The following is a 24898-nucleotide window of genomic DNA, read 5'->3' on the forward strand; positions in this document are numbered from 1 at the left end:
TCATCTCATTTTCATTTCATTACCGACAGGCCAAATGATAGAGAAGTCGTACGGGAACCAAATTGAGAAAAGCTGGCTCTTTTTTACGGTGTAATTCAGGTCACTTGTATTTGTGATGCTTAAGTACCAAAGGAGCCGTCATAGAAATGTCATATTATCATAACCCCGCCTAACAACATGTAGAAAATGATGTGAGGTTACAAGGGTCTTATCTTTTGCTCAGTCTTACACGACTGGTGATAAATATTAATGTTGCGAGAACGTGCGAATGGGCCAATAACGACAACCTTGCAGAAAGAGAGACTTCAGTAGCCTTATATTTATTCAAACTAATGAATAACATTACCTTACTGTTAGGTGAAGGAAAAAGACTCTGATAGGCTTCACTATGCAACTAACTCCTCCTCAACCCCCACATCAAAGCAAACCAAATACATTGCTACACTACCAAAGCAGGGATGGTAATAAGACTCCAATTGCACAGCAGTTTCACCCATTCCAGGTTTTAACACAAGCTTGATTAGCCATAGAGTTGACGTAACAAGCTCAAGGTGTGTCATCTTAAAATCATAGGGAAAACAGGAATGGATAAAACTACTATGCAACGAGAGTTGTATTTCCATCCCTGCAAAGCGTCATGCAATTTTGGTTCACTTATAAAACTTGTGATTAAAAGGCTTTTCAATAAGGTCCTCCACTTTGGTTCTATTTGACTTAAGTTTCAGGTTGTTTTGTGAAGATGCACTGGAGTTCCTGCAGTGACATTTGGTGGCAACAGACAACACCATGACCACTATTAATACTCATTGGAATCAGTGGCCATAATACATTTAAGCTTGTATTTACAGATGGCCGCAGAAAATCAGGCAGTTCTATTAAGGCTCTCTCACAAAACAAAGTGTAGCTTATTGTAAAAAATTCATGAAGATCTAGTGGCCTTCAGCTGGAAAAAACTCGCACACAAAAAATTTATGACACAAGAATGCATGCAGTAGGTACAACCAGCCACACAGGTGGACAGCAAATGCAAACAGCTACAAAATGATGCAGTACAACTGGGCAGGCATACCACCTTGGAGCTGGATTGAGGTCATCCATGGATAATCAGGCTGCAGAAAGCGTGGTTGAGTAGGGGAACTCAACCAGGCATGATGCTGGAGGAAATCCATTCCATCGGAAGAGATGGTTAGCTCGATAACCCATGAACTCGCTGGACATTATAAGATCCCATTGGTGTCTTTTGAGGAGTGCCAGTGCAAACCCCAAGTCATGGCTAAATATCAATTAAAACCTATACTCAATAATTATTAAGAAATTCTCCATTCCTATTTCACAACTGTAAGGGTAGCAGTGTGGAGTAGTGGTTAGGGCTCTGGACTCTTGACCAGAGGGTCGTGGGTTCAATCCCCGGTGGGGACACTGCTGCTGTACCCTTGAGCAAGGTACTTTACCTAGATTGCTCCAGTAAAAACCCAACTGTATAAATGGGTAATTGTATGTAAAAATAATGTGATATCTTGTAACAATTGTAAGTCGCCCTGGATAAGGGCGTCAGCTAAGAAATAAATAATAATAATAATAATAATAAATTAGAACCTGATATCTGCTGTATAAGGCAATCATGGTCCAATTATTCCATGTGTATTTATTGTAAAAACAAACCCACCCGGTACTGGAAATGAAAACAAGCCATAATGGCAAAACGCCCTTCCCACTCCCCCCTTCTGAAATGTTTGCAGTGTGATCACCAGCACAGTACTGTACCTCTTCCTCATGTTGCTGACAGGAGTGGACAGGCTCCTGCTGTTTGCTGATTTTCTGCTGGTTGACGGCTTCTTCGCACTGCCGCCCTCCTCACTGCCTTCCTCGTCCTGCGTCGGAGAGCTGCTTCCTTTGCTGTTCAGGTCCCGCAGCACATCATAATTAATCTTACTGGAGATCTTCTTCTGTTCCAACATCTTCTCAATGGCTTCACCTGCTGTGCTAGCCCGGATAGGCTCTCGCTTTTTAGATGACTTCTTAGGCTAAAAAAAAAAAAAAAAAAAAAGAAAAGAAAGAAAATTAGAAAGAAAAAAGCAATATGTTTTGTTATTATATACATACACGATACAATACTGGTATTCCTAATAAAGTCTGCTATAAATGACACTGTGTACTTGGGACGTGCGGGCTGCCAATCGTGTCATGCACAGCGCATATTGTTGGCTGCCATATGGGATGTAATTGTTAAGCGGAACTTAACTTTTTGCCTAAATATACCTTTTGCTCCTTATAGATCCCAAGTTCTTTTTCTTTTGCTATCCTTTCTTCTTTTTCTGTGAAACGGAGAACACAATTTAGTATTTAAATGCTACCCACAGGGATTCTGCAATAATAAATGAGTGCATGCTATACTACTTGATTGGGATTCCCCCACACACAGCTTACCCTTCTGATCCTTCAAGTAGTCAGCATTTTCTTTCATCCACATCTGTGTTTTAATTTTGACTTCTTTTTCACTTAAGATATACTAGGGAGGGAAAAAAAAAAAAACAGTAATTATATACGATGCTCCCACTACTGGATATTCTATAAAAAAAAGACAAGCTACAGAGACGCATGTTATAATTCATGTGCTCATATTCTGTCAGAAGCTCTGCCAAAGGAGTGGTAACACTTTACAGGATTGGTCTAAAATCTGCGCTTGCAAAAATATGACATGTTACTTTCTTATTGTAGCTGTTATTAGAATTGTGGTCTCCTCTCGTTCGTAAACTTAATGTTACTAATATGTTCTAAGCTCTTTTGTTCCTGTGGGGTAAAAAAAGCACACTCTGACAGTAAAGTGTATCATACTGTAATATATATATACACACACACACACACACACACACTCTTACCCTCTCAATTTCACTGTCATCAATTCCATTCAGATCCAATTCCCCATTTTCAGAATTTTCTTCTTTTGCATAAAAAAAAAGAAATATAGTTTAGTAAGACACACAGTAGATACTAAAGCTTACAGTAACCTTGCTTACATTACATGTGCATACAAAAGAGAATGTATTCCAATACATAACACCTTTTAATAAAAACTAAATGTATGAAAATAATGTATTTGAGGCTAGAAGCAAGAGTTATTTAGAGCCATTAATATGTGAGCAACTGCTTGATGGCATTTATTGCATATACCTTTACTTAATTAAAAGGCCCTGCAGGCTTAATAAAGGCTCTAAAACAGCATTTCCTCAAGATTTAGACTTCAGAGGCAATAGCTAATCACTTTTGATTTAAGAGGCTATGGTTTACAGTGCATAGCAAAATCTAAAGGGTCTATTCATGAAACATTAATATGGATATAACTGGGAAATAATGAAAAGTCTTTATGTGAAAGCAGCCACTAAATAGCTTGGTGATTAAATATATTCAGTAATTCAACTTTCAATTGATCATTCATGAGCAACTTCAATAACCACAAGCTACAGAGAATGGTAGGGTTAGTTTTTCTGCCTCATTTCGGGTTTATTATTTTTACTGCACTGGGCTATGGTGTTGATTTGATCAACTTAATGTATATCCTTCTGGGATAAACCACAGGGTGTTTTATTATTATTATTATTATTATTATTATTATTATTATTAAAGCATTTTATGGTACCAGATTACCAGGCATCTCCCTGCATATAGGTCAAGACAAAAAATATTTTTGTATGTATGGTGCTATGGAATACCACACTGTTTGTATGGTGCTATGGAATACTCTACTGAAAATCCCATCCCATCTGACATGGTTTTATGGGTGAAATGATTTACCAACCAATCAGTGAGTCAATTAATAAACTGATCATGCAGAAAAACAATATCCCAAAGAACTGGTCACAAAATGTTGATTTGAAATCTTAATTTAACATTCAGAACTCAACCCCAACCGTTCACCTCTTTAAATTCGAAGTTTGAAACTTCTTTCTAAAAATCTGAGACTTGCTCTCCCACACTCGATATACCTTGTGTTCAAACCAGGGTAAATCATGCACTTGCTGGTGCAAATGAGCTTCGCAGGTAATTAATTCTGCACAGGTTCTCCAAAGCTACAATTGCTCATGTTATTGCTTTAGGGGACAGGGATGAAATATTGCAATAATATAATGCAGCTATTACTGATCGGCCATTAAACAGATGTTCATTATTGGACTGTTGATATCAAAGCCGTTTGAAAAGGCTCTTCTATTGTCTGATTGTAGTCCTGCCATCACAGCTGTAAATGTTTGATCTGGAGGAGATGGCTTATAAGGCACTTAAGTAAACAAAAAGGATTTATATTTCTTCATGATGACACACAGACATAAACTGATCAACCACTAAAGTTTTCCCCAAGTCAATACATATAAAATAGCATGGATTATGAAGCATGGATTATGAAGTACAAGACACTTTATATTTCTCTGCTCTTTGTTTTGGTTTTGCTTCTAGATGACATTTAGTTTAAACTGGTGCAGATTATCACACCCCAGTGTGACTTCTTCATCCACATATGAAGGTTCTGAATCATCCTCATTCTCAAGCTCAGAAACATCTGTCAAATGTAACTTTATATGAAAAGATGCGCTGTATCTCTGCCAAGGATGACATCTTTGACAAGTATCTGTCAAAAAAAGTGTCACAGAAGTGTTACAAACGCCTCCAGAGGTTTTTTTTAATTTTTTTTTTATTATTCTATGAATCTGACAATCTAAAAATATACATTCCCTACAAGTATACACATGCATTCATGTTGCTTTTTACATGGTTGTGCAAGTCTGCTCTTTGTAAAGCACTGGAACTTGACAGGTATGGGAAAGACCTCTTGGGACATGCATGTAAAATAAGTCAGAGTTGAAGAATGGACAACGCAAGAACATACTACTGTAAGTCCTCAATGTCACTGCAACACAGAAGACAGTCACTGTACATGAGCTACAACCAGAGTTTCAAATTACGGTATACTGTAAAACCACAAGCGGTTTGTACAGACACGCTTTGTTGAAACCAAAAATAATGCATTTCAAGTTTGTTGACAGTCATAATAACATTAAAAAAAAACAACACACAATTTCCTGCACAATGGATCTTTAAGTGTTGTGTCAGACAGGGCCTGAGAAATGAGATTGCAATTCAGAAACAAACAGAGATAAACATGTGACAAGAAAGGGTTAAAAGACTTTCACTGCTACGGGAAAGTCCAAATCTGTTCCAGCTGGCCAGAACACATACAGATAATTGAAGTACAATATTCTCAAGCTAGTTCACATTTCAGAGAACTGAAAGGCACGTTACATGTTTCCCTGATCACTGTTCGGTTCTCTGTAACCGTTATATACAGCAGGCTGTAACCCGACAAAGTGTGCAGCTTTGTAACTGCATCCGAGCTACTGTATGTAATCCACCCACCTTTGGAATAAACAGACGGCTTATATAGGAGTAGATTGTTCTGCATCCATGTGAGCCGGTTCACTATACACAACCTGTGCAGCCAAGCACATCACTAGGATGTTTGCCAGTATTGGTATAACGCTGGCTACTTTGGGAAAATAAAAACAACCATACATATACTGTATTTCTATATTAACAAGTATCTTTGGTCAAGTGCATCCATTTCCTACTGGCTGTTCTGTCTCATTAAAGTTTTACCAGTAAGCAGTTTTAAAGTTCTGCCCCGTGCACTGTGCAGAAGGTTAAGCAGGGGCCGCTGTCATAGACAGGGGGCATTCTGTTAAGGGAATGAATTAATGCAGGGTGTGCACTTAGTCAAGGACGGACCTGGCTCTAAATAGAAGTACTTCATGGAATGTTATAAACCCAGACTAAGAATGAAGAGTTAAGAACGAAATGAAATCTAAAATCGTATTATATGTTTAATGGAAGAAATGGGCAGTTGCTTTAGCACGTTCCTCTAACTGACAACCCCCTCAGATGTCTGAGGTCTGCTCTTCTGACAACCCATATTAGTAGCTGTTGAAATCCTGTATGACACAACCTGTAAACAAGGCCTACGAGCTAATAACTCAACCCTCACAGACTGCTTGTTGCTGTGCCCATGTAACAAAGGGGGGACTGAAACACTCTCACAGGCCATGTGAACTGGCAAGCCTTGTGAAACAAAAGCCCGAAAATCAATTTGGTGACCTTTGAGATCTCTTAGCAGAAGATGCATTTCCTGAATGTAAACTCCTGTCAAAAACATGTCAGATGTTATCCCCGTATTACACAATCTCCCCAGTTTCAATGAGCCAGCTCTTTCAGGATGAGGCCATTTCAATGCACGGAGTGTATATTCATATTAGGGGTGAATTACGCACCTAGTACGATTCTCAATTCTTTTTTCTCTAACCTGTTACTAAAACACATGGACAAACAGTGCACAGTTTAACTGTCAAGTGCAACCCATTTCATGTAGAATATTTGCAACTGAGAAATTGACACCTAAAGAGAGAGAATAAATATTTTGACTGCTTACATGCAAATATACAGGAAACATATTGTAACAGGGTATAATAGATACAGTACCAGGCTGGGAATTATGTCATAAACCATGTGAATGAGGACTGGGTAACTTGTGGATGTCTTCCGAACCTCAAGACTCGCCTCTTCCACTAAGCCATCCATTACGATGATGTTGTTTAGTTTTTTTGCCATGTACCATGATCTTTGTAGATGATGTTTTAGTGGTGTGCTCAGTCCCTGGTGGGGGTGGTCTACACAATTAGCACTCGTTAACATCCTTGCACACACAGCTTAAATTAATTTGACCAACAAAAGCAGCACACTGTGGTTGCAGGTGTCTGTCCTGTGGCTTGAAATGTCAAAGGGTATGATTAGTTTCTACAGGATTATGTCAATTAGAACACTTCAGTTAACAGAGAAATAAGGCAAGATACAAATTGTTTTTATACTATAATTAACACTCCAAAGTATAATTTTCCTCTCATATTATATGGAGGGTCTTCTGATTATTTTATGATATGTTTAGGGACTTTTTCACCAATTAAACTGTCTGTTTTTAAAAGTGCAGTAAAAAAATTAAATAATATAATATTATATAGTTATACACTGTATAGCAAACAAATAATACAAATCATTAACACCCTTTCTATAGCTTTACCTTCTAATCACAATTATTATTATTATTATTATTATAATAATAAGAAGAAGAATATTCACCTTGAAGCTAGTCACAAAATCCATTCATTGTAAGGTTATTATGGACTACATTCTGAAAAGCCTTGTCACAAGCAAGCAAGAGAAACCTATCACTGTTCCAGTATTTCACGCTCCTGGTGTTTCTTTGAAAAAACACTTTAATACAATTATCATCAAGTTTCACTTAGAAACAAGAGCTTGTCAGTACTATAACACCTCCAACATTTACTGCTTAACAAATTAGCAGAACGGAGCAAACACATACCATTGAAACTAAAATGACATGATGGCATATGGCTTGTGAGATTTAAAAAACTTCTGAACAGAAAAGCCTGATCTGTTTTTGATGTGGTCCCAATCAGGTGTTGTGTTTCAAAGCCTTAGAAAGATGAAGAAGGAAACAAAAAAACTAAAAAAATCAACGCTGCAGGGTACAGGTGAATCAGTTAAAACTTCAAAACCAAAGGGGCCTCTTTGGTTTAGCGCACTCTTTACATCTCTGTCCAAAACATTTGCTATTAAAGAAAACAAAGAGCCGCTATATTTTCACCCTCCTAGTCAAGTCTTATAACCAGAGGGCCTAACCAAAATACCCCAGCAGCCTTCTGATGGTCTTTAGTATCACTAAAGTCTCTTCACTCAATATCCCGACCCTCTTCAAGCGTTTTAAAGATAAAAAGGGATTTACTGACTTTTACTTCAGTTCCCTCCTGCCTTGCTTTATGCAAGAAGCAGAGTCAAATGATTCAGATCTGGGGCTTTTAATGGAGTTAATTTATTACTGTTTTCTATCCAGATATTAAATGGGAAGTGCCTTGCTTGAAATTCCTCCCTTTGCGTTGCATAGTTTCATGGTGAACTAGCTGGAAAGTTATGTGCATTCCAGTGGTATTCAACTACAATCCTCAGATGCTGCAATTCTGACATGCTGCTTCTGATGCACAAAAAATACTTTACTCACAGCCTCTGATCTCCAAGTCGGCTATCAGCATCAGGTTAGTGCTTCGCTTACTTAAAAAAGCAAACAGTCACTTTATCTATGCCTCGACAGATGCTCCGTTTTCTTCAGTTCAATCTCAGCTCGTTTTTCTGTCTCTCTACCACACTGTTAAAAGCTAAACACTTCTTCCAAATATCTCTTAAGCAGATTCAATAGCCCTTGCTAAATGTACTGCAGGTAGGGTGTTTTAAATCTATTAATATATGTGCTTTTATAAAACGTTATGGTCTGGATCATTTAAATCACCCCTGGAGAAAATATGCTTTAGTTTAGCTATCCAAGTTTAAGTCTAATTTATAAACATGATCTTAATTGTTTTTGTACACATTTGTGATTCCTGGTATTGAAGACACTGCACATACATTAATTGCCCTTTATAGGTCCTTAAAGGACAGAGCTCAATTTAAAGCAACTAATGTCATTCAGAGCGGCTTCAAATTGGTCCTCAAATGGCTCCACAGGCATTCTTTTCTAGTAAATTATGCTTTATGCACTGCATTAAAAGACCTACATGGAAAGACATTTCAACTAGTCAGGATACAGTACGAGTCAGGGATGGAAATAAGACTCCTATTACACAGCAGTTTCTCCCATTCCAGGCTTTACCACAAGCTTGATTAGCCATAGTGAATAGGTAACAAGCTCAGGTGTGTCTTATTAAATTCATTGTAAAACCGGGAGTCACGTTTCTATCCTTGTGAGTGCTAATGAAAGTAAGTGTAACCTGAAACTTGCTAGTTGGTTTCCATCGTACTGAAAACATCTCTAAACAGGCCCATTCGAAGCATGTAATAGAGTGTTACATTTATTAAAAACAAATACTTGTATTTTAATTGCATTCTGATTTTTATTATTACAGAATTCCTCCACTAACTGCAAATTCAAGACACAAAAAAGAAATACTATGTGAACTGGGTGCCAGCGGACAGTGGAAATACCATGTGAACTGGGTGCCAGCGGACAGTGGAAATACCATGTGAACTGGGTGCTAGTGGACAGTGGAAATACCATGTGAACTGGGTGCTAGTGGACAGTGGAAATACCATGTGAACTGGGTGCTAGTGGACAGTGGAAATACCATGTGAACTGGGTGCTAGTGGACAGTGGAAATACCATGTGAACTGGGTGCTAGTGGACAGTGGAAATACCATGTCAGTTTTTGGTGCAGCAGTTTAGTACGTACTTCATCTGTTCTGTATAACCATAGTACTCCTCTTCAATCTGTTACGCCATTTACACATTTACCCATTTACCCATTTTCCGCTCTCAGACCCTTTACCTACTAAATATCTTGGTATATAGATAATGATCTCCTCTTTTAAAATATTTTGCAATGAAAAGACATGGTACTCTGAAATGCTCTCCTTTTTCTAGGAAAGCAATACAACTGGGGATGGGGAGTTTGTTGCTGGATAACTTCACTTGGGCTACTTGCTCACTAAATATCTTGGTAGTATCCCTGAATAGATAATTGTCTCCTCTTTAAAATATACTAAAGAGATATAAAAACCCTAAAAATCTATACAATAACCATATTCAGCAAATATAATAACAGCTTGGGGATGTAAACTAGCTGGCAGGCAATCTTCATGACTTTTATCAAAATGAAACGGAAGAGAGGGCTTCTTTTGTTGAGGTAAAACTGCCTGTGCAGATTTCTATTGCCCAGGGTCACAACGTTACAGCAATAACTGAATCTCTATTTCCATAAAGCTCTCATAAGCACAAAATATATACTGTAGGTCACTTTACTTGAGAAGGACAACCCGTTTTGGTGCAAGCCTGCCTCTGTGTGTTCTGTGTGAAGAGGGACGGATAAGATGCCTTAAACATAAATAAAGTCATGTTTCATGTGAGCTGCAGGGATTAACATAAACCTTTTGTTTTATTTCAGTCACTCGGTACAAGTCTCCAAATGTCACCCTGGTGTTGCCTTGCGTTTAGACTTTTGTGGAAATGTTGTTATTGTGAGGATGGACCTCTTTCATGATATGATTGGGAACATATGTTCTTATCCATTATAAAATTAAGTGCATGGAAATGAATGATGTATGAGAGAAAGGCACAGATGTCTACTAAATTCGATTTCCAAAATACCCTTGCCTGAAAATAAAAAAAAATAATAAAAGGTCTGCATAATAATGTTTTTCTAATAGATAATTGTATGAATTTTTCAAAAGGATCTACATTTAAAATCAACCCTTGCATGAATAAATCACAAGTGACTTGTACAAAACATGTTTAATGTTCCTTTCTTTGGGGATCATTACAGTGTTTTAAAATCATACTGACCAATCCAGCTGCAAATGTTTCTATTTCTAACATTTCTTTTAAACATCTACTGTTAACATTTCTACGGTTAAACATTTCTCTGTAATCAGTAGTTTTTATTACATTTACTGCATCTATAGCAACATAACAATTGCTACGTCCAGACCGTGCTGCACACGGTTCATGTATAAACTCTGATCTTCTGAGAACAAAGGGTGAAGAAGCAAACTTCAAGAGCTTAAATTCTACAAAGTGCCATCTAAAAAAATTAATAAAACAGAGGCGCTGAGCAAACAAACAAGCCTTTCTCTTACCATAAACAGCAATTTTGCGCATTGCTATTAACTTAAAAGGGTAACAGAATACTTCTTATTGGTAGTGCCAAGAGTTGTGCATTTTGCAGATACGGTTTTCCGATAAATAAATGTGTTTCTGGCACTGTACACCCATAAACAACATCTTCAGAGCAAAGCTGACATTTCCTGGGCATTAATGACTTGCACTCAGTAACCATCTGATAGCTTTAAGTGCCGAGATAAAGCTGTGCAGCCATAAGTGTCCTGATCGCCTATAGTCACAAAATGCGTTCTGAACCCAGTGGGTGGTGCCATAAAGCAGCGGGTTCAGGCCTAAGACACCTGTTCCTAAAATACTCCTACTTACTAATGTACTTGGATGTGTTGAAGCCCCTGCTCCACCACTCAAGCAGGCTTGGCTGTAGGGCACAAACAATGCAGGGCTGCTGAGAAGCTAATTATTTGCCAAAAAATTAAGGAAGGAAAGTTGAAAGACAAAAAAGTGGGAGGCAAATTGTTTTTCTCTAGCTTTTTTTTTAATTACTGTGCTACACCAGGTGTGCAAGAGTTTAGGAAGCACTTAGCATGTCTTGCTGATTTCCTGCGACTAACAATCTGTAACTTCATATCTTATTTCTTTATTTTTATATTACAACTTTATGTATTTTTAAGTCAAGAGGAAACAACACGTATGCCTGCTTTGAATGACAGGCTCATTAGCAGGCTTAAATAATGTGTAGTTTCCTCTCCACAGAACACACTTAAAATAGCACATAGTTTTCACTGCTCTCGATTACTAAAAAATAAACATTTCTGCAGCAGCCTTTTAACCAAAGCAGACCCCCACCACCACACACACACACACACACACACACACACACACACATAAAACGTGCAGATGGCAATCCCTTTTACTTCCTGTTATGGAACAATGGCTGTAGAACTGAAGGAAACAGATAGATTTGGAAAAGGATATAAACAGAAATGAGTGTTTTTACAACGAGTCCTGTCTCACGCCCAGCTCGGTGACACAATGCACAAGAAGCACCAGCTTGCTGACCTGCTGCTTTCGAGGGTCATGAAGCTAAATCTCTGCCCGTCTGCCTGGGGAGCCAAACTGAAAATGTGCAGAGTTTCCAGATCTAGGGTTTCTTGTGGCTACTGGATTAATTTCCTCAGTGACATGGGTTAGAATTTTTTCTCTAGGGGCAGACTGACCTAGAAATAACTTTAGATCTGTCACTGCCTACTGTGCGGCTGGCTGTCAAGCAGGAGCTGGCAATGAGAAAGCACCAGTTTGTGTGGAACCTGTAAAGCACAGAGCTGAAATCTGCAAGAAGTGAAATCTGTCTGTAGTACATGTTCAAAGCAAGCCTACTGTAATGTATCATTTAAGAACGTACAGTATTTGTGCATGATTGGAAACTGCTGCTGGGGTGGCACTGCTGACAAGGGTTAAGTCGTGACTTCAGGGACCAGAATTAAAGAGCAGTTGTGTAAAAAACAGGTGATTTATTTTAAGAAGATTAAGTAAAGAAAAGCCAATCCAACATTATGAACACACAGTACTGTAGTAATACAAGTGACATTACTCTGCATGTGGGTGTTAAAAAGCAAATGGGGTCCACAACATACTTTGCACTCTGGGCTCCTAAATTCTATGAAGTTTGTTTCAAGCTCTGCTTGGACAGCAAAGATTGTCATTTTACAAGACGACCAGATTGGCATGTTATTTTTCCTGTGATCTTACATAGTGTTTTAAATAGAATAGTAACTAAATATAAAAACAAAACTGGAGTAGTCTCTGCCTTTCCCTTTAACCAAATAGCTGTCACTTTTGTTCCACCAGTAAACTTTGCAGTTGTTTACAGAATACCCGGTGAGCTTACCGGGCAAAATGAATGTTTGCATTAAACCTGATCTGTTTTCCACTTAATTTCTTATACAGAAATTACCTTAGAATAGTATAAAACAAACAAACAGGCATTACTATAGTTAAAGGGAAACAAACCACTAGCAGATGGCTGTGGTCCAATTATGATGTCATAGTAGCAAAGCAATTGTAAAGCAGCTGCCTAATTACATCATGAAGAGGTAAAAAAAAAAAAAAAAGCATTGCACTTGTTTAACTAAATATGCAAACTTCAAAACATACATGTGATCTTAGCCACCGTTTTATATATTCAGTGTCTCTGCACCCATATCATCAAAGACCAATTTTGAATACAATTTATCTTTGGTTTCAAGTACAGAGTTCTTTTGATGTTTAAAGCAGGAATAGAATGGCTACCCTCCCCCTTAAAAAGAATTGTACTCACATTCTCATAATTGTATTTGACTTGTGCTGTTATTCAAATATTAAGTATACACCGTTATTAGTTATCATGGAACCCTGTGGCAGCATTATAATAAGGGGACAGCACTGTCACTTTCAAAAAGGTTTCTCTGGGAATTAGGATTCCTTAAATAGACCCCAGACAGGGGCAGAGCGTTCCTGCATTTTTATTTTTTTTTTTATCATCCAACAGCATGAAGTAACCTATAAAACATCACTGGAAGTATGTCAGCTTGTTAAAAGAGCCCTAAAGCCTCGTCGGGCACCAAACACTAACTCCACAGGGCTGACCCATAATCAACATGCACTCCACTGTGTCATCAAGCAGCAAAGGGTCATAATAAATACAGGCTTGGGGACTACAACGGTCATAGTGTTCTTGTGCAAGAATTCAAGCCATGAAACATTTTCAGAATAAGGCATTAAAAAAAAAATCTATTAAAAAGCAAGACGTCTTAAATCGCTGTCTAAGGCCACATAGGGTTGTGCATGTCATGACTAAGACTATTTTTGCTTGGAGGTCAACTGCAGCATCTGCTACAAAGATAAATCCCCAAAAAAGTAAGTAACAGCAGGGGGTTTGGAGCTGGTTTTCTTTTTATAGCTGGTATACTTGTGACCGTTTTTTTAGGTCACCCACTTACAAAAAAAGTTTGTCATTCCCTGCTGCATAAAATGCCTAAAGTATATAGATGCCCCATTTAACACCCAGCGCCTCTTCATTATATAAAACCATCACTTAAACAGGCATCTGAAGTTACTACTTGATAAACACAGAGCAGGAAGGCTACAGTATCTGGGTGTGCTGCTGGAGACAAACACCCTCCTCGCTTTCTCTCAGTCCTCATCCCTCTGTCCTAATGCTCAAGGTATACTTTTCTCTTGAACTCAATAAAACTGTAGGGCTGCACCGTACAAATCACAGAAAAGACAACATTATTAACATAAAAAAAACACATTTTGAAAGTTATTAGGTTAATCAAGACATAAGGCCAAGGAAAGTTTTGACTTTAGACAAAGTCTTGCAGTTGAAGTTATTTCTGACACCTCCTTAATCCTTAAGGCAGACTGCAGACCTTAGCCAATACACTTATTGACATTGCTTATATCTGTGAAAATGACAGCAAAACACTAAAAAGAGGCTATCCAGCTGTAACATCAGCACTTTCATGCAAAGCCTTGAGAATTGAAAATCTACTGACTAATCTCCAGACACTCGGATTTCCAATAAAATCCAGATTGACGGATGGTACGCCTGACATTTTATACCCCCCTACCAGATTATGAAATCCCTGCGAATTTGAGTTCCTTTTATCTGGATTTTTTTTACTCCCCTGCCATTATAGAAACTGAGTTTTACCTTAAGGAGTTGTGTTTCAAAGCATCTCATTACTGAAACAGTACATTTAAAATAATATGTAATGGACACCACTATATTTCTCCATAGTTTTTTGTTTTTTTTACAGCAGTGAGGTCTCAAATTGGCTTGAGGAGGAACAAACAAACATTCTGCAAAAGTATTTACCAAAAACACTTTTTCGGGGGGGGGGGGGGGATATTCCTACACAATCCATTCAAATTTCACAGCCTTTCATGAGTGATGATTCAGTCATTTAATAAATATAAAATATGTATACTCAAAAGAAATTGCACTAATGAAACCAAAAAAACAAAACAAAAAAAAAAAACCATGCACTATTCTGGTACCGTAAAAGTTAAGTTATTTCAGACCAAATCTCAATCTGACTTTCGCTTGATAAGCCTGGAATTTGTGTGCTGCTACAGACGCATAGCTTGGTAGCCCGGGTGCTTACGGCCTACATCAGCTTTTTTTGCCTTTCCCCTCGGGAGACCTGTTTACGTGACCTGGGTTAATAAAGCTTCATTTGCAATAATATATCAGAGACCCAGAGAGCTCCCATGATTCACTCGCTGTCAGGGTAAGGTGTAAGGGTCACATTTACTGGTACCTCAGGTCTCAGTATTGGATGTTTATGATAATTTCCCCTTGTTGACTTCCCTTGTACTAGCACTGGGCATTTGCCAGCTGTTCTGTAAACTGCCCACACAAACCTCAGTAATGAAGGTATAAAATGTGGTGTCATTTTTTTTTTTCTTTCAGTTATTATGTATTAAGAATAAAAGCTGTTACTTCCTCTTCATTGGATCCAATGCCTTATGCACTTATTTTTTACTATTTGTTTCTCTCTGGTGAGAATATACATGAAGTAAAAAAATATTCAAAATATTCGCTAGCAAAACTATTCTGAAAAATTTGGAGAATTTACAATGTCTCAGTTTTCCATGATTTTTTCCCTTAACATTCAAATTAAAAATTACCTTCAAATCGAGAACTGAACTGCAAAGAGGCTGATCCCTAATCTACAGTACACCTGGGTTAACAGACTTTACTGAATGCCCCTTGAGTTCCAATTAGCATGTAATGATACACCCCACATGCATGAAAAGAAGCCTTATCAAAAAGAAAGGAAAATGTATTCAAATTAGACAGCACATGCTTTTTTTAATAATTCCTTTTAATAAGTCTCATTCTAAAATGCATTGAGCATATGCCTGAAAATCTGCAAGCAGAGTCCAAACTCCATCTGTATCATGGAAACAATACATAAGCTACTTTATATAACAATGCATCAAGAGATCCATGCCAAAGTGATGCAAGTGTATAAAAGAAATATAATTGAATAAAGGAGAAATGTTCAAAGCTATACTCAAAATATTCCTGGTTGACTTTCAAACAACATTTGTCCACTGTTTACGCTAATGTGGGCTATATTTAATTGGAAACCAGATCTTGTTAGTTTCCCAGTTTATTCCCAAAGGGTAGTTTTAGCAATAGACACACAAGCGTTTCCTCTCATCCAATTCTTTCACTGAATTAATTCAACAAACGTGTTTCTGCTACTACCTGCAGCAGGAGTAGGTTATACATATCAGCTGGCAGTGCAGCTGTAGTTCTGAGAGGCAAAAGAAATGTAAACCAAGGGGAAAAAACGATTGCCTTTTCACTCCAAAGGTTGTTAGTTAAACATTTAATTGAGAGAGTTTGATTGCTCAACATGACCTTTAAAAAATAACAACCTTCTCAAATCTCACTAAACCTCCAATTACAATAAAACAAAATGTATACTGTAGCTGGCCCAAAAGGTCTAGTGATGTTGGTTTTCTTCAGTTCCTGCCAGTTGCACGGGTTTATCCCGTTATCTCCAATTCTTACTTCTTGTATACATTAAAAAAAAAAAAAAAACTAATGAGATCCGTTATTAATACAGACTCCAGCTTCAAAATGTAACGCCGGGACAAAGCTGGCAATGGCCAAACAGACACTTCTCTGAAAAATAAATCTTCACGCCTCATTCGCAGTGCTGTGCTGGATTAATCTCTCATTTTAAGGTGAAACAAGCAGTGTAAAATATGATTTTTTTTTAGTTTTTTTTTTTTAGTTAGTTAAAGAATCCCCATGAAATAAGTCTCTATTAAAACTGTGATTTATTAGTACTGCCCTTCAACAACATACTGTACTGTAGTAGAATGATGTGAAATTCTAGTGCTTGTCAGGCAGTTTGCACACTAGCTTAGACATACAGTAAGTAGGCTTTGTAAAAGAAGACCATTGTTGATACTGTATGTCACTGCTACCCTCCTGGATATCTCTGCCGAAACTGAAATTAAACACTTATATTATATTGCCTTTTAATGAGTAAAACAATCCGATAGGCTGATCAACTGTAAAACATGAAGATCAATAAAGTGTGATGCCACATGCTGATGCTGTCATAACCTCAAACATCTCAGCCAGGGCTTAATTTGTAAACAAAAAGATACCAGATCTTATATAATTGAGGAAGCCCTAATGCACTGACCTTGATTTACAGTGGCTTCCATGAATGCTCAACTGCTTCTGGATTGGGGCTTCATTCCTTATTGTTGGTGTCGGTAGCTGTATGCCAACCTTTGCCTAGCCACGTTTTAACATAATCTTTAGGTCGCAATAATAATCAGTGGCGGGCCAACATTTCATCATTTGCAAACTGTATAATTCTCGCCATCAGATTAAAAGGTATTGGTCTGGGGCTCCTGAGAGGCGCATCCAGTAAAGGCGCTCTGCGTGGAATGCAGGATGCGCCCCATAGCTTGGAGATCGCAGGTTCGAATCCAGGCTACGTCATTGCCAACCGTGCCCGGGGGTTCCTAGGGGGCGGCGCACAATTGGCAGAGCACCGCCTGGGTAGGGAGGGATTAGGTCAGCAGGGGAATCCATGGTTCACCGTGCACCAGCGACCCCTGTGGCTGACAGGGTGCATGAAGGTCTGCAGTGGAGCCATAAAAACCATTGGCAACCACTAAACTTTATATATTAAAAAAAAACAAACAAAGAAACAACTGATTTGATATTGATTGTGTACACGCGAACTATGTTCTTATACGAAAAAATAAAATGTATTACTGATCAACTGGGACATGCATGTAAAGTCCCAATATTATACACACACACACACACACACAACAGTTAGTAGCTTGGATAAGACGACACAGTTCGGGCAGAATATGCATTCAGCTTTAAAAACCACACCCAATGATTTAGTCTGAACTTGTGTCTATCTTCTGTTTAGAAGGATGCAACAACAAGTACGTCTTGTCCTTCCTAATAGAATATTTCAGGGGCAGAAAGCCAAGACCTAAATTACGTGGCATCTCTTCTGCCTTTAATTTAAGCTTTGTGTTACATTTGTAATGCTCTGTGTGCACTTATAGGAAACTATTAGAATAAATGGTATAGATTACCCACTGCATGATAATTGCAAAAAGGAGGCGGTCTTGCCACAGAGAGATCTGCACACACAGATAATGATAATGTAGAGTAAAAATAAGCCCCATCACTGGGGACCTGCAATGTCAGAGCAGGATTAAACAAACCAGAATCCAAGCGATGATAGAGTGGATTGCTAATGAATGGGTACAACTTGGAGAGGGGGTGGGGGGGGTCAAAGATGAAAATGCTGCTTTGAACATCAACTGCTAAAGTCTTCTACAGTTAGCAGAGCCACTGAAACACTAAGGCAGCAAGCTGAAATGATTTACAGATTTATACTTTGGCTGCAACAACATGCAGTAGTAGAGAGCTGCGGTCATACAGCAGAATATGTTACCACACCCATCAGACAACTTGAGCACAGTGCCCCCAAAGGATTCATCAAGATCCACATAGCCCACCTTCTCGTGGAAGGAGAGAGAGAGAGGAGAGGAGAGAGGAGAGGAGAGAGAGAGAGAGAGAGAGAGAGAGAGAAACATTTTGTAACTTAATCCACCCTAAATCCTCTTGACAAAAGGCTGCCAACTGAGATTGTGCCAAAACATCTATCACTGTTTTACTGCTGTAGTGAAGGGACTCAGGGAGGCAACAAAAGAAAAAGAGAACCTTTGAGCTGGATTCAGACACAGGCTTCCCAAGGCAGATGACAGTTTTTCTGGCCACTTCTCTGTGCTTTTACAGGGTGAAGGAAGTAACAGCACAGTAGTGAGCAGTGCGTAAAAACCCTCCTTAAAACCTGACAACAGCAGCTGCAGCTGTTTTCTGCAGGGACTTCAAAGCTTCACTACAAGGAAGGAAAACCAGAAAAAAAACCTGGCACACATGGAAACAGAGGAAATGTGTGTAGAGGTTGTACAGTAGCAGTGCGGTTTAATTTGCTTTGGCTCAGAGCTGCTGGCTTTGTGTTAGGTAGGGGGGAAAATGGGCGATTACCTCAAGCAGCTCCAACATCGTTCTCCAATCGCAGCAAGTTTTTATAACGTCAACCCAAAGATCACCATTGAAATACAGTACCAAAAAGTGGAGTAAAAACCAAAAGGCACGATTTTCCAAATGGTTTGGACCAATAACCCAATCTTAAATCTGTGGCTTACAAATTGTTTCCTGCCGTACACCACTGTCTGAGGTCATGCGGTTAAACTTTAAAAATAAATCTGCATCTGGTTTATACTGGGTGAAAAATCCAGTTCAGACATGTAACATTTCAACAAAAAATTTGGGGTTGCATTTATTAACCTCCCCTAGAAACCAGTTGCTGATCACAGCAGTCCCACTTTTACTCTGTTTTGTTTAACACAGGACAGAAGGAGCTGAAAGTGTTTTCACTTCTGTGAAAGAGAAGACTGTGCTCTTGTTTTCATCTACACGTTCAAGAAATACCAAGGCATTTTCTTTCCACGTTTTTACCCATTACATCTGACACGACTCACTACCTTGCATTACTGTTGCCTTGCAGAGTAATTCCCTCCTGATGAATCTGACAGCTGTGTACAATGTGCCCTACGTCCACACCATGCTGATCAGCTGAACCCAAACACATGCCAGGAAAAAGATGCATCCTTGCTACCAGGCTAGCTGAACAAGCTGGGAGAAATCTTGGCCCCGATCCATGTAAATTGAAACATACATACATCTGTATGGAAATACAGTACATTGTGAAAGAGCTACAATAACACATTTGAAAAGCACTCACTGTTGTCCTTTTTGTCTGCTATGCATTCCTTAATGGAGTCCGTAAGGCCAAGACTGGCAGCTGTAGGAAGCGGCCCCAGTAATGAGGCGAGGGGAAGACGTTTAACAGGGGACCTGTCTTTTTCTGTTGCTGTCCTTTCCTCCTCCTCGTCATCCTCCTTTTCGTCAAGAATTTCGCAATAAAAATTATTGTTGAGGTGATTCGCTGCGGCCTCCAATTCCAAATCATCCAGTTCCTCTTCCCCGGGAGCACCAGAAGCAACTGAGATACTGTCGTCCATCATCGGGTCTGAAACAGAGCAAATGCAGTCAATAGGTGTGCAGAAAATAAGGATTCCCTGTAAGGCACACGCTAAAATGAACGTTAGAAGTACCATTAGTTAAACAAAAACCCAGTGATCTGTGACACACACACACACAATTATTATTTGTTTATTTAGCACACCCAATCATAAAAGCATCTATATCTTCATATTCAGGGATGGAAATAATACTCCCATTGCATTGTAGTTTGACCCATTCCTGGTTTTACTATTATTTATTATTATTATTATTATTATTATTATTATTATTATTATTTGCAGACACCTTTATCCAGGGCGACTTACAGTTGTTACAAAATATCACAATACAAAATATCACATTGCAAAATATCACATTATAGATATGAGCAGTTATAAAGTACAGCAAAATCAGTAGAAAATAAGATCAAATCCAAATAAGAGCTTGTGACCTATACACCGTGGCTAAGCAAGCTAGTAGTAAAACCTGGAATGGGTGATATTGCACTCAAATTAAAAATAAATGCAACAAAATGATAATTCAGTCTTCTTAGTCATTAGCCAGGTATTAAAAAACAGAATGGAGCCCAACATTTTGTTTGTAGAGACACCACTGTTCTATAAAAAGTATAAAGTCTTTGTATATTCTCCGACTGTCTTAGCTGATCTCCAAACAATGTCCAAATTGTGAATCACTCCCCCTCTTCTCAAAAAACCCATGGTTAAAATTAAAAAGAAAAAAGTTAACAGATGTACAACAAATATAATTAAAACAATGTGAATCAACAGCAACAAAACCATTTCTCGTTACATACTGCAACTTTAGTAATTACAGCAGCTCCAATCACATCTCGTGATTAGCTGATTACATGGCTTTCTGAGGGATCATTTAGATAACAAGCTGCTGCTCAACTAAGAGCTCAAACAACTGTGGACTTCTCCGTACCTTCCACTGCATATGATGCATATGGTCCTTTCAGCTTTGGTCGACTGTTCTCCAGTTCAGTCTCTATTTCATCCTGGTAGCATGTTATTTCACCTACAAAACACATTACAATAAAATAAATAAAACATTACAACAATGACATTCCCCCATTACAATGTAGCTGCAAATTCACCACAAAGTATAATAATAATAATAATAATAATAATAATAATATACCTGCAACTTCATCAAGCTTCTTGGCTAATTCTTGCTCGAGCTTAATAAATAAAAAAAATAAAAAGTAAAAAATCTGTCAAAGATCAGCAGTCACAATAATGAGAAGAGAAAAACACTGAACACAACCATAACTAGTCAGGCTACTGCATGTACTGTAATACAACTGGTCACTGCAATTGCATTTTATTTTGAAGGCCTTAAATCTGAAAAGGAAATGTTAGGTTGTCTCAACTTAGCCCTCAGTGCACAGTCGTCTAAAACCACCAGCATCAAAAAGAGACGCAGCGGATTTGGCTGGAGACTGAACTGCTGTTTCACTCACTATTACAGTTTGAGGCAACTTGCAGGGAAATGCAAGGAAGCCTCAATCCCCACTGCCTGCTATCCCTGCTACTGGCTCCTGGATATTTGAACAGTAATTAGATTTACCTGTTTTAATTTCACTTTTTTCTGTCCCGCTGTGAATGACGGAGGATCACATTCCTCTGTCAAGTCTACTTTCATGAACTCGTCAATTGTTAGGCTGCTTGTTGGAGTATCTTCAAATTCTGTTAGTCTGCAATAATTTTACATCACAGAAGTTAGAACAGACCCTCAAATCTTCAACACAATCTTTTTTTTTTTTTTTTTTAATTTAGTAGTCACCAATTGATTTTGTACCCGTTTTTCTCCCAATTCGAAATAGCCAATTATTTTAGGCTCAGCTCGCTGCTACCACCCCCACGCTGACTCGGGAGTGGCGAAGACAAACACAGCCTGTCCTCCGAAGTGTTTGCCGTCAGCCAACCGCTTCTTTTCACTCTGCAGGCCCACCATGCAGCCACCTCAGAGCTACAGCGTCGGAGGACAACGCAGCTCTGGGCAGCTTACAGGCAAACTCACTGGCGCTCAGCCAGTCCACAGGGGTCGCTGGTGTGCGGTGAGCCGAGGACACCCTGGCTGACCTAAGCCCTCCCCACCCGGGCGACGCTCAGCCAATTGTGCGCCGCCCCTTGAGAACTCTCGTCCACAGACAGCAGTGGAATAGCCTGGACTTGAACCGGCGACCTCCAGGCTATAGGGTGCATCTTGCACTCCATACTGAGCCTTCAACACAATCTTTTTAGCAGCCATACGTGTGCCCCTGTAAACCTGCACCATGCATTATCTTTGATCTTTTATATAACGTTTACTTCTGCAAGACTAACTTGTCTTATATATGTGCAAGTTGATAATGAGACCACGCCATTTATTAAAGGTAACGTACAGAAGTAAATATATTATATATATATATATATATATATATAAAGACTAATTAACTCCACACTAAAGATAACTGCACTCACAGACATGTCTTGTTAGCGTGACCTCCTTCAAGGCAAAGGGGCTGACTTATTAAAACATGTACTGATCATGTTAAAAAGCAGCGATATCCTGGAGATGTCGTCATTGTTCAGATGAGCAATGGTACATGATGTCATACTATGTAAGTGTTCTGTGTTAAGCTTAGTAGAACAAAAAACACCAAAAGTGGAAATGTCCTATTTGGCAGTCACAGTAGAGGTGAGGCTCGTGCCTGCCCAGCTAATTTCAAAAAAGAAGTTCATTGTTGAGAGTGAGAATATAGGAAAAAAAAGACAAATGCTATGAGCAAACTTTTTGGTAATATACCGCATGGCCTGCTGAACATGAATTTTATAAACTCCTTGTACTGAACTTGCTGGCATGTTACAATGTAATAACTGCAAAAAATATTCAGATGCCAACAGCAACTTGGAACTGTATGTAACCACATGCTTTTCATCATTCATTTACAGCCTTTTAATAAACCTGGATCAAAGGCATCTAGTTATTTTAGTGTGTATTGTTAAAAATCTAAACGTCATAAACAGGCAACGGGCAACAAGGGGTCATATAACACACAGTATGCGTGTTTACCACCAAGGGGTTTAAAAACCCACGCAAAAGGGCTCACTTGGGACCCACTTTAGAAACTCTAATTTAACTCTTTCTGATTCAGTAATGATCCAGTCCAAAACATTTTTTTTTTTTTGCTCTCACAGCGAGTGATTCAGCTGTTTCATTCAGTTTCTGCCAGGATAAATAATCAATGCTGTCACTTTATCTGAAATGTGCTCCGTCAACCTTTCAATTCAAGAGCATAAAAGCAGAAGTAACAGCTCTTCACTCAAACAGGTACAAACACAAAACTGCATTTGTGGCTCGTTTTACCTCGGCGTACAGCCTTTCACAAAGGCGTTTTTTCTTTTGTTTGTTTTTTCCTGAAGAAAATTTTAAAAAATGTATCTTTCATAAATAAACATTTTGGTGTTTCTCCAAAGGTTTTACGCTTGAAAGAAATTAAATATTCATTACACTGCTCTGTATAGCTTGCACTCAACTAATAAAAAAATGCACAGGGATGGATTTTTGGTGAACTTGAAAAGCATGGACATGGCAATGTGACTTTATCAAATCGGGCCTGCAGCCATGCCTCAAGTCTGCCTTGACGGGACTAGCCTCTCAGCAGACGAGGGGCACATCAGTCTACATGCCCATCCAATCCCATTTTTAATACCGAAAGCAGAGGTGCACAATCCTTTTAAAAGATATGTTCAGACAGTCTACATGTGTCTAAATGGATATTGAATCCCTGAAATGATGAAGTAGGCACTTAATTTGATGTAGTCTTATTACAGAGCGAATGCATGATTTGGTAGGTCTCTAAATTGCTTACCGGTAATACAAATATATTTCTAATTCTTAAATATGCTCATTGTAAAAGTACAAAATATAGTGCAGTAATTAGCTTTATGAGGAAATAAATATTACAGACGCATTATTGATTTCTGTTAAGAAAAGCCACAGATCACTTTTTACTGTATCATGGAATTATAAAATGTTATGTTAATAACATCCGTCCCTGTCAAATGTAGGAATGGCTCTGCAATTTCAGGTCACATGTAAAAGTAAAGGGTATCATTATACAGACAAATACAGTAATTTCAACACTGAAAATAAGAAGTCGGAATCTGATCTATCTACATATGCAATTAGTTGTAAAGTTAGTAATATGTACACATGGCTTCAAAATGAGGACACTTTGTCAGTAGCAAACAAAATCAATTGCAGAATGATCTCCATTACCTACATCCACTGTATGTACAGTACATGTAAAAATGCAAGTGCACAGAGAGATTCCACAGAATCTGATACTCTACTTAACTTGAAGCAAAGAATTTCACAGCAGAGTTTTATCAAGACTGGATAAGTAAAAAAATGAAATACTGCCAACACATTTAAAAAAAAGTTTCAGCACAATTGTATCTTTAAAGCGAGACCTCACCATATCCCATCTCCAGGGGGTATAAAAAGAAGTCTGCATTCTGAATAAGGCACGGATTGTTTCAGCAACTATTGCCTGATGTTATGAGACATGGGTTGAAACAGTTTCAATTCGCCATGTTGGGGTTGCTAACAGCTGCTTGTCCACCTCTGGTAAACTGAAATCAGTTATTCTCTCTAGCTGGGAAGCTTCAGGCTGTGCTTGGCCTGAGAAAGAACTACTGCTGTCTGCCAGAGTGGCCTCTAGGCTCTTACAGAAGGAAACGGAGTTCCTTACAGAAGCCCAGTGAAAGCCAGAACATTTATCATTACAGTAACAGTTTATCCAATGTTGTATAAATCAATTGGAATTAATATAGGTCATAAATAATTACCGCAGGAACCTTCTGAAACAATTTGCGTTTACAAGGCTGCTGGTTATAGTTAATGAAGCGGTGAAGAGGCTGAAAAACTAATATGTCCTAGTATTATGTTCTGCTTGAGTTGTGCTTCCAAAATGTACAAGCATTCCATATCCTATCTAGTCAATGAGTGGCTTATCTAGCCAATGG

At 38.5% G+C, this 24898-nt stretch overlaps 1 protein-coding gene across 3 annotated transcripts in view; it reads right to left on the minus strand.

Annotated features, from left to right (window-relative positions):
• Positions 1-24898, minus strand: part of LOC117419801 (transcription factor IIIB 90 kDa subunit-like) — an 80336-nt gene that overhangs the window by 15540 nt on the left and 39898 nt on the right. For 2 of the 3 annotated variants that reach the window (XM_058988004.1, XM_058988002.1), the window contains 8 exons: positions 21453-21579; positions 21024-21063; positions 20808-20900; positions 19582-19869; positions 2880-2941; positions 2428-2509; positions 2260-2315; positions 1765-2024 (listed from right to left, as the gene is read on the minus strand). In XM_058988004.1, the coding sequence (XP_058843987.1) occupies positions 1765-2024; positions 2260-2315; positions 2428-2509; positions 2880-2941; positions 19582-19869; positions 20808-20900; positions 21024-21063; positions 21453-21579 (1008 nt within the window). The remainder of the gene's footprint in view (positions 1-1764; positions 2025-2259; positions 2316-2427; positions 2510-2879; positions 2942-19581; positions 19870-20807; positions 20901-21023; positions 21064-21452; positions 21580-24898) is intronic. The other variant, XM_058988003.1, reaches the window with a different exon arrangement.

The sequence above is a fragment of the Acipenser ruthenus genome, chromosome 15 (genome assembly GCF_902713425.1).
Source record: "Acipenser ruthenus chromosome 15, fAciRut3.2 maternal haplotype, whole genome shotgun sequence".
In the NCBI taxonomy this organism is placed as follows: Eukaryota; Metazoa; Chordata; class Actinopteri; order Acipenseriformes; family Acipenseridae; genus Acipenser; species Acipenser ruthenus.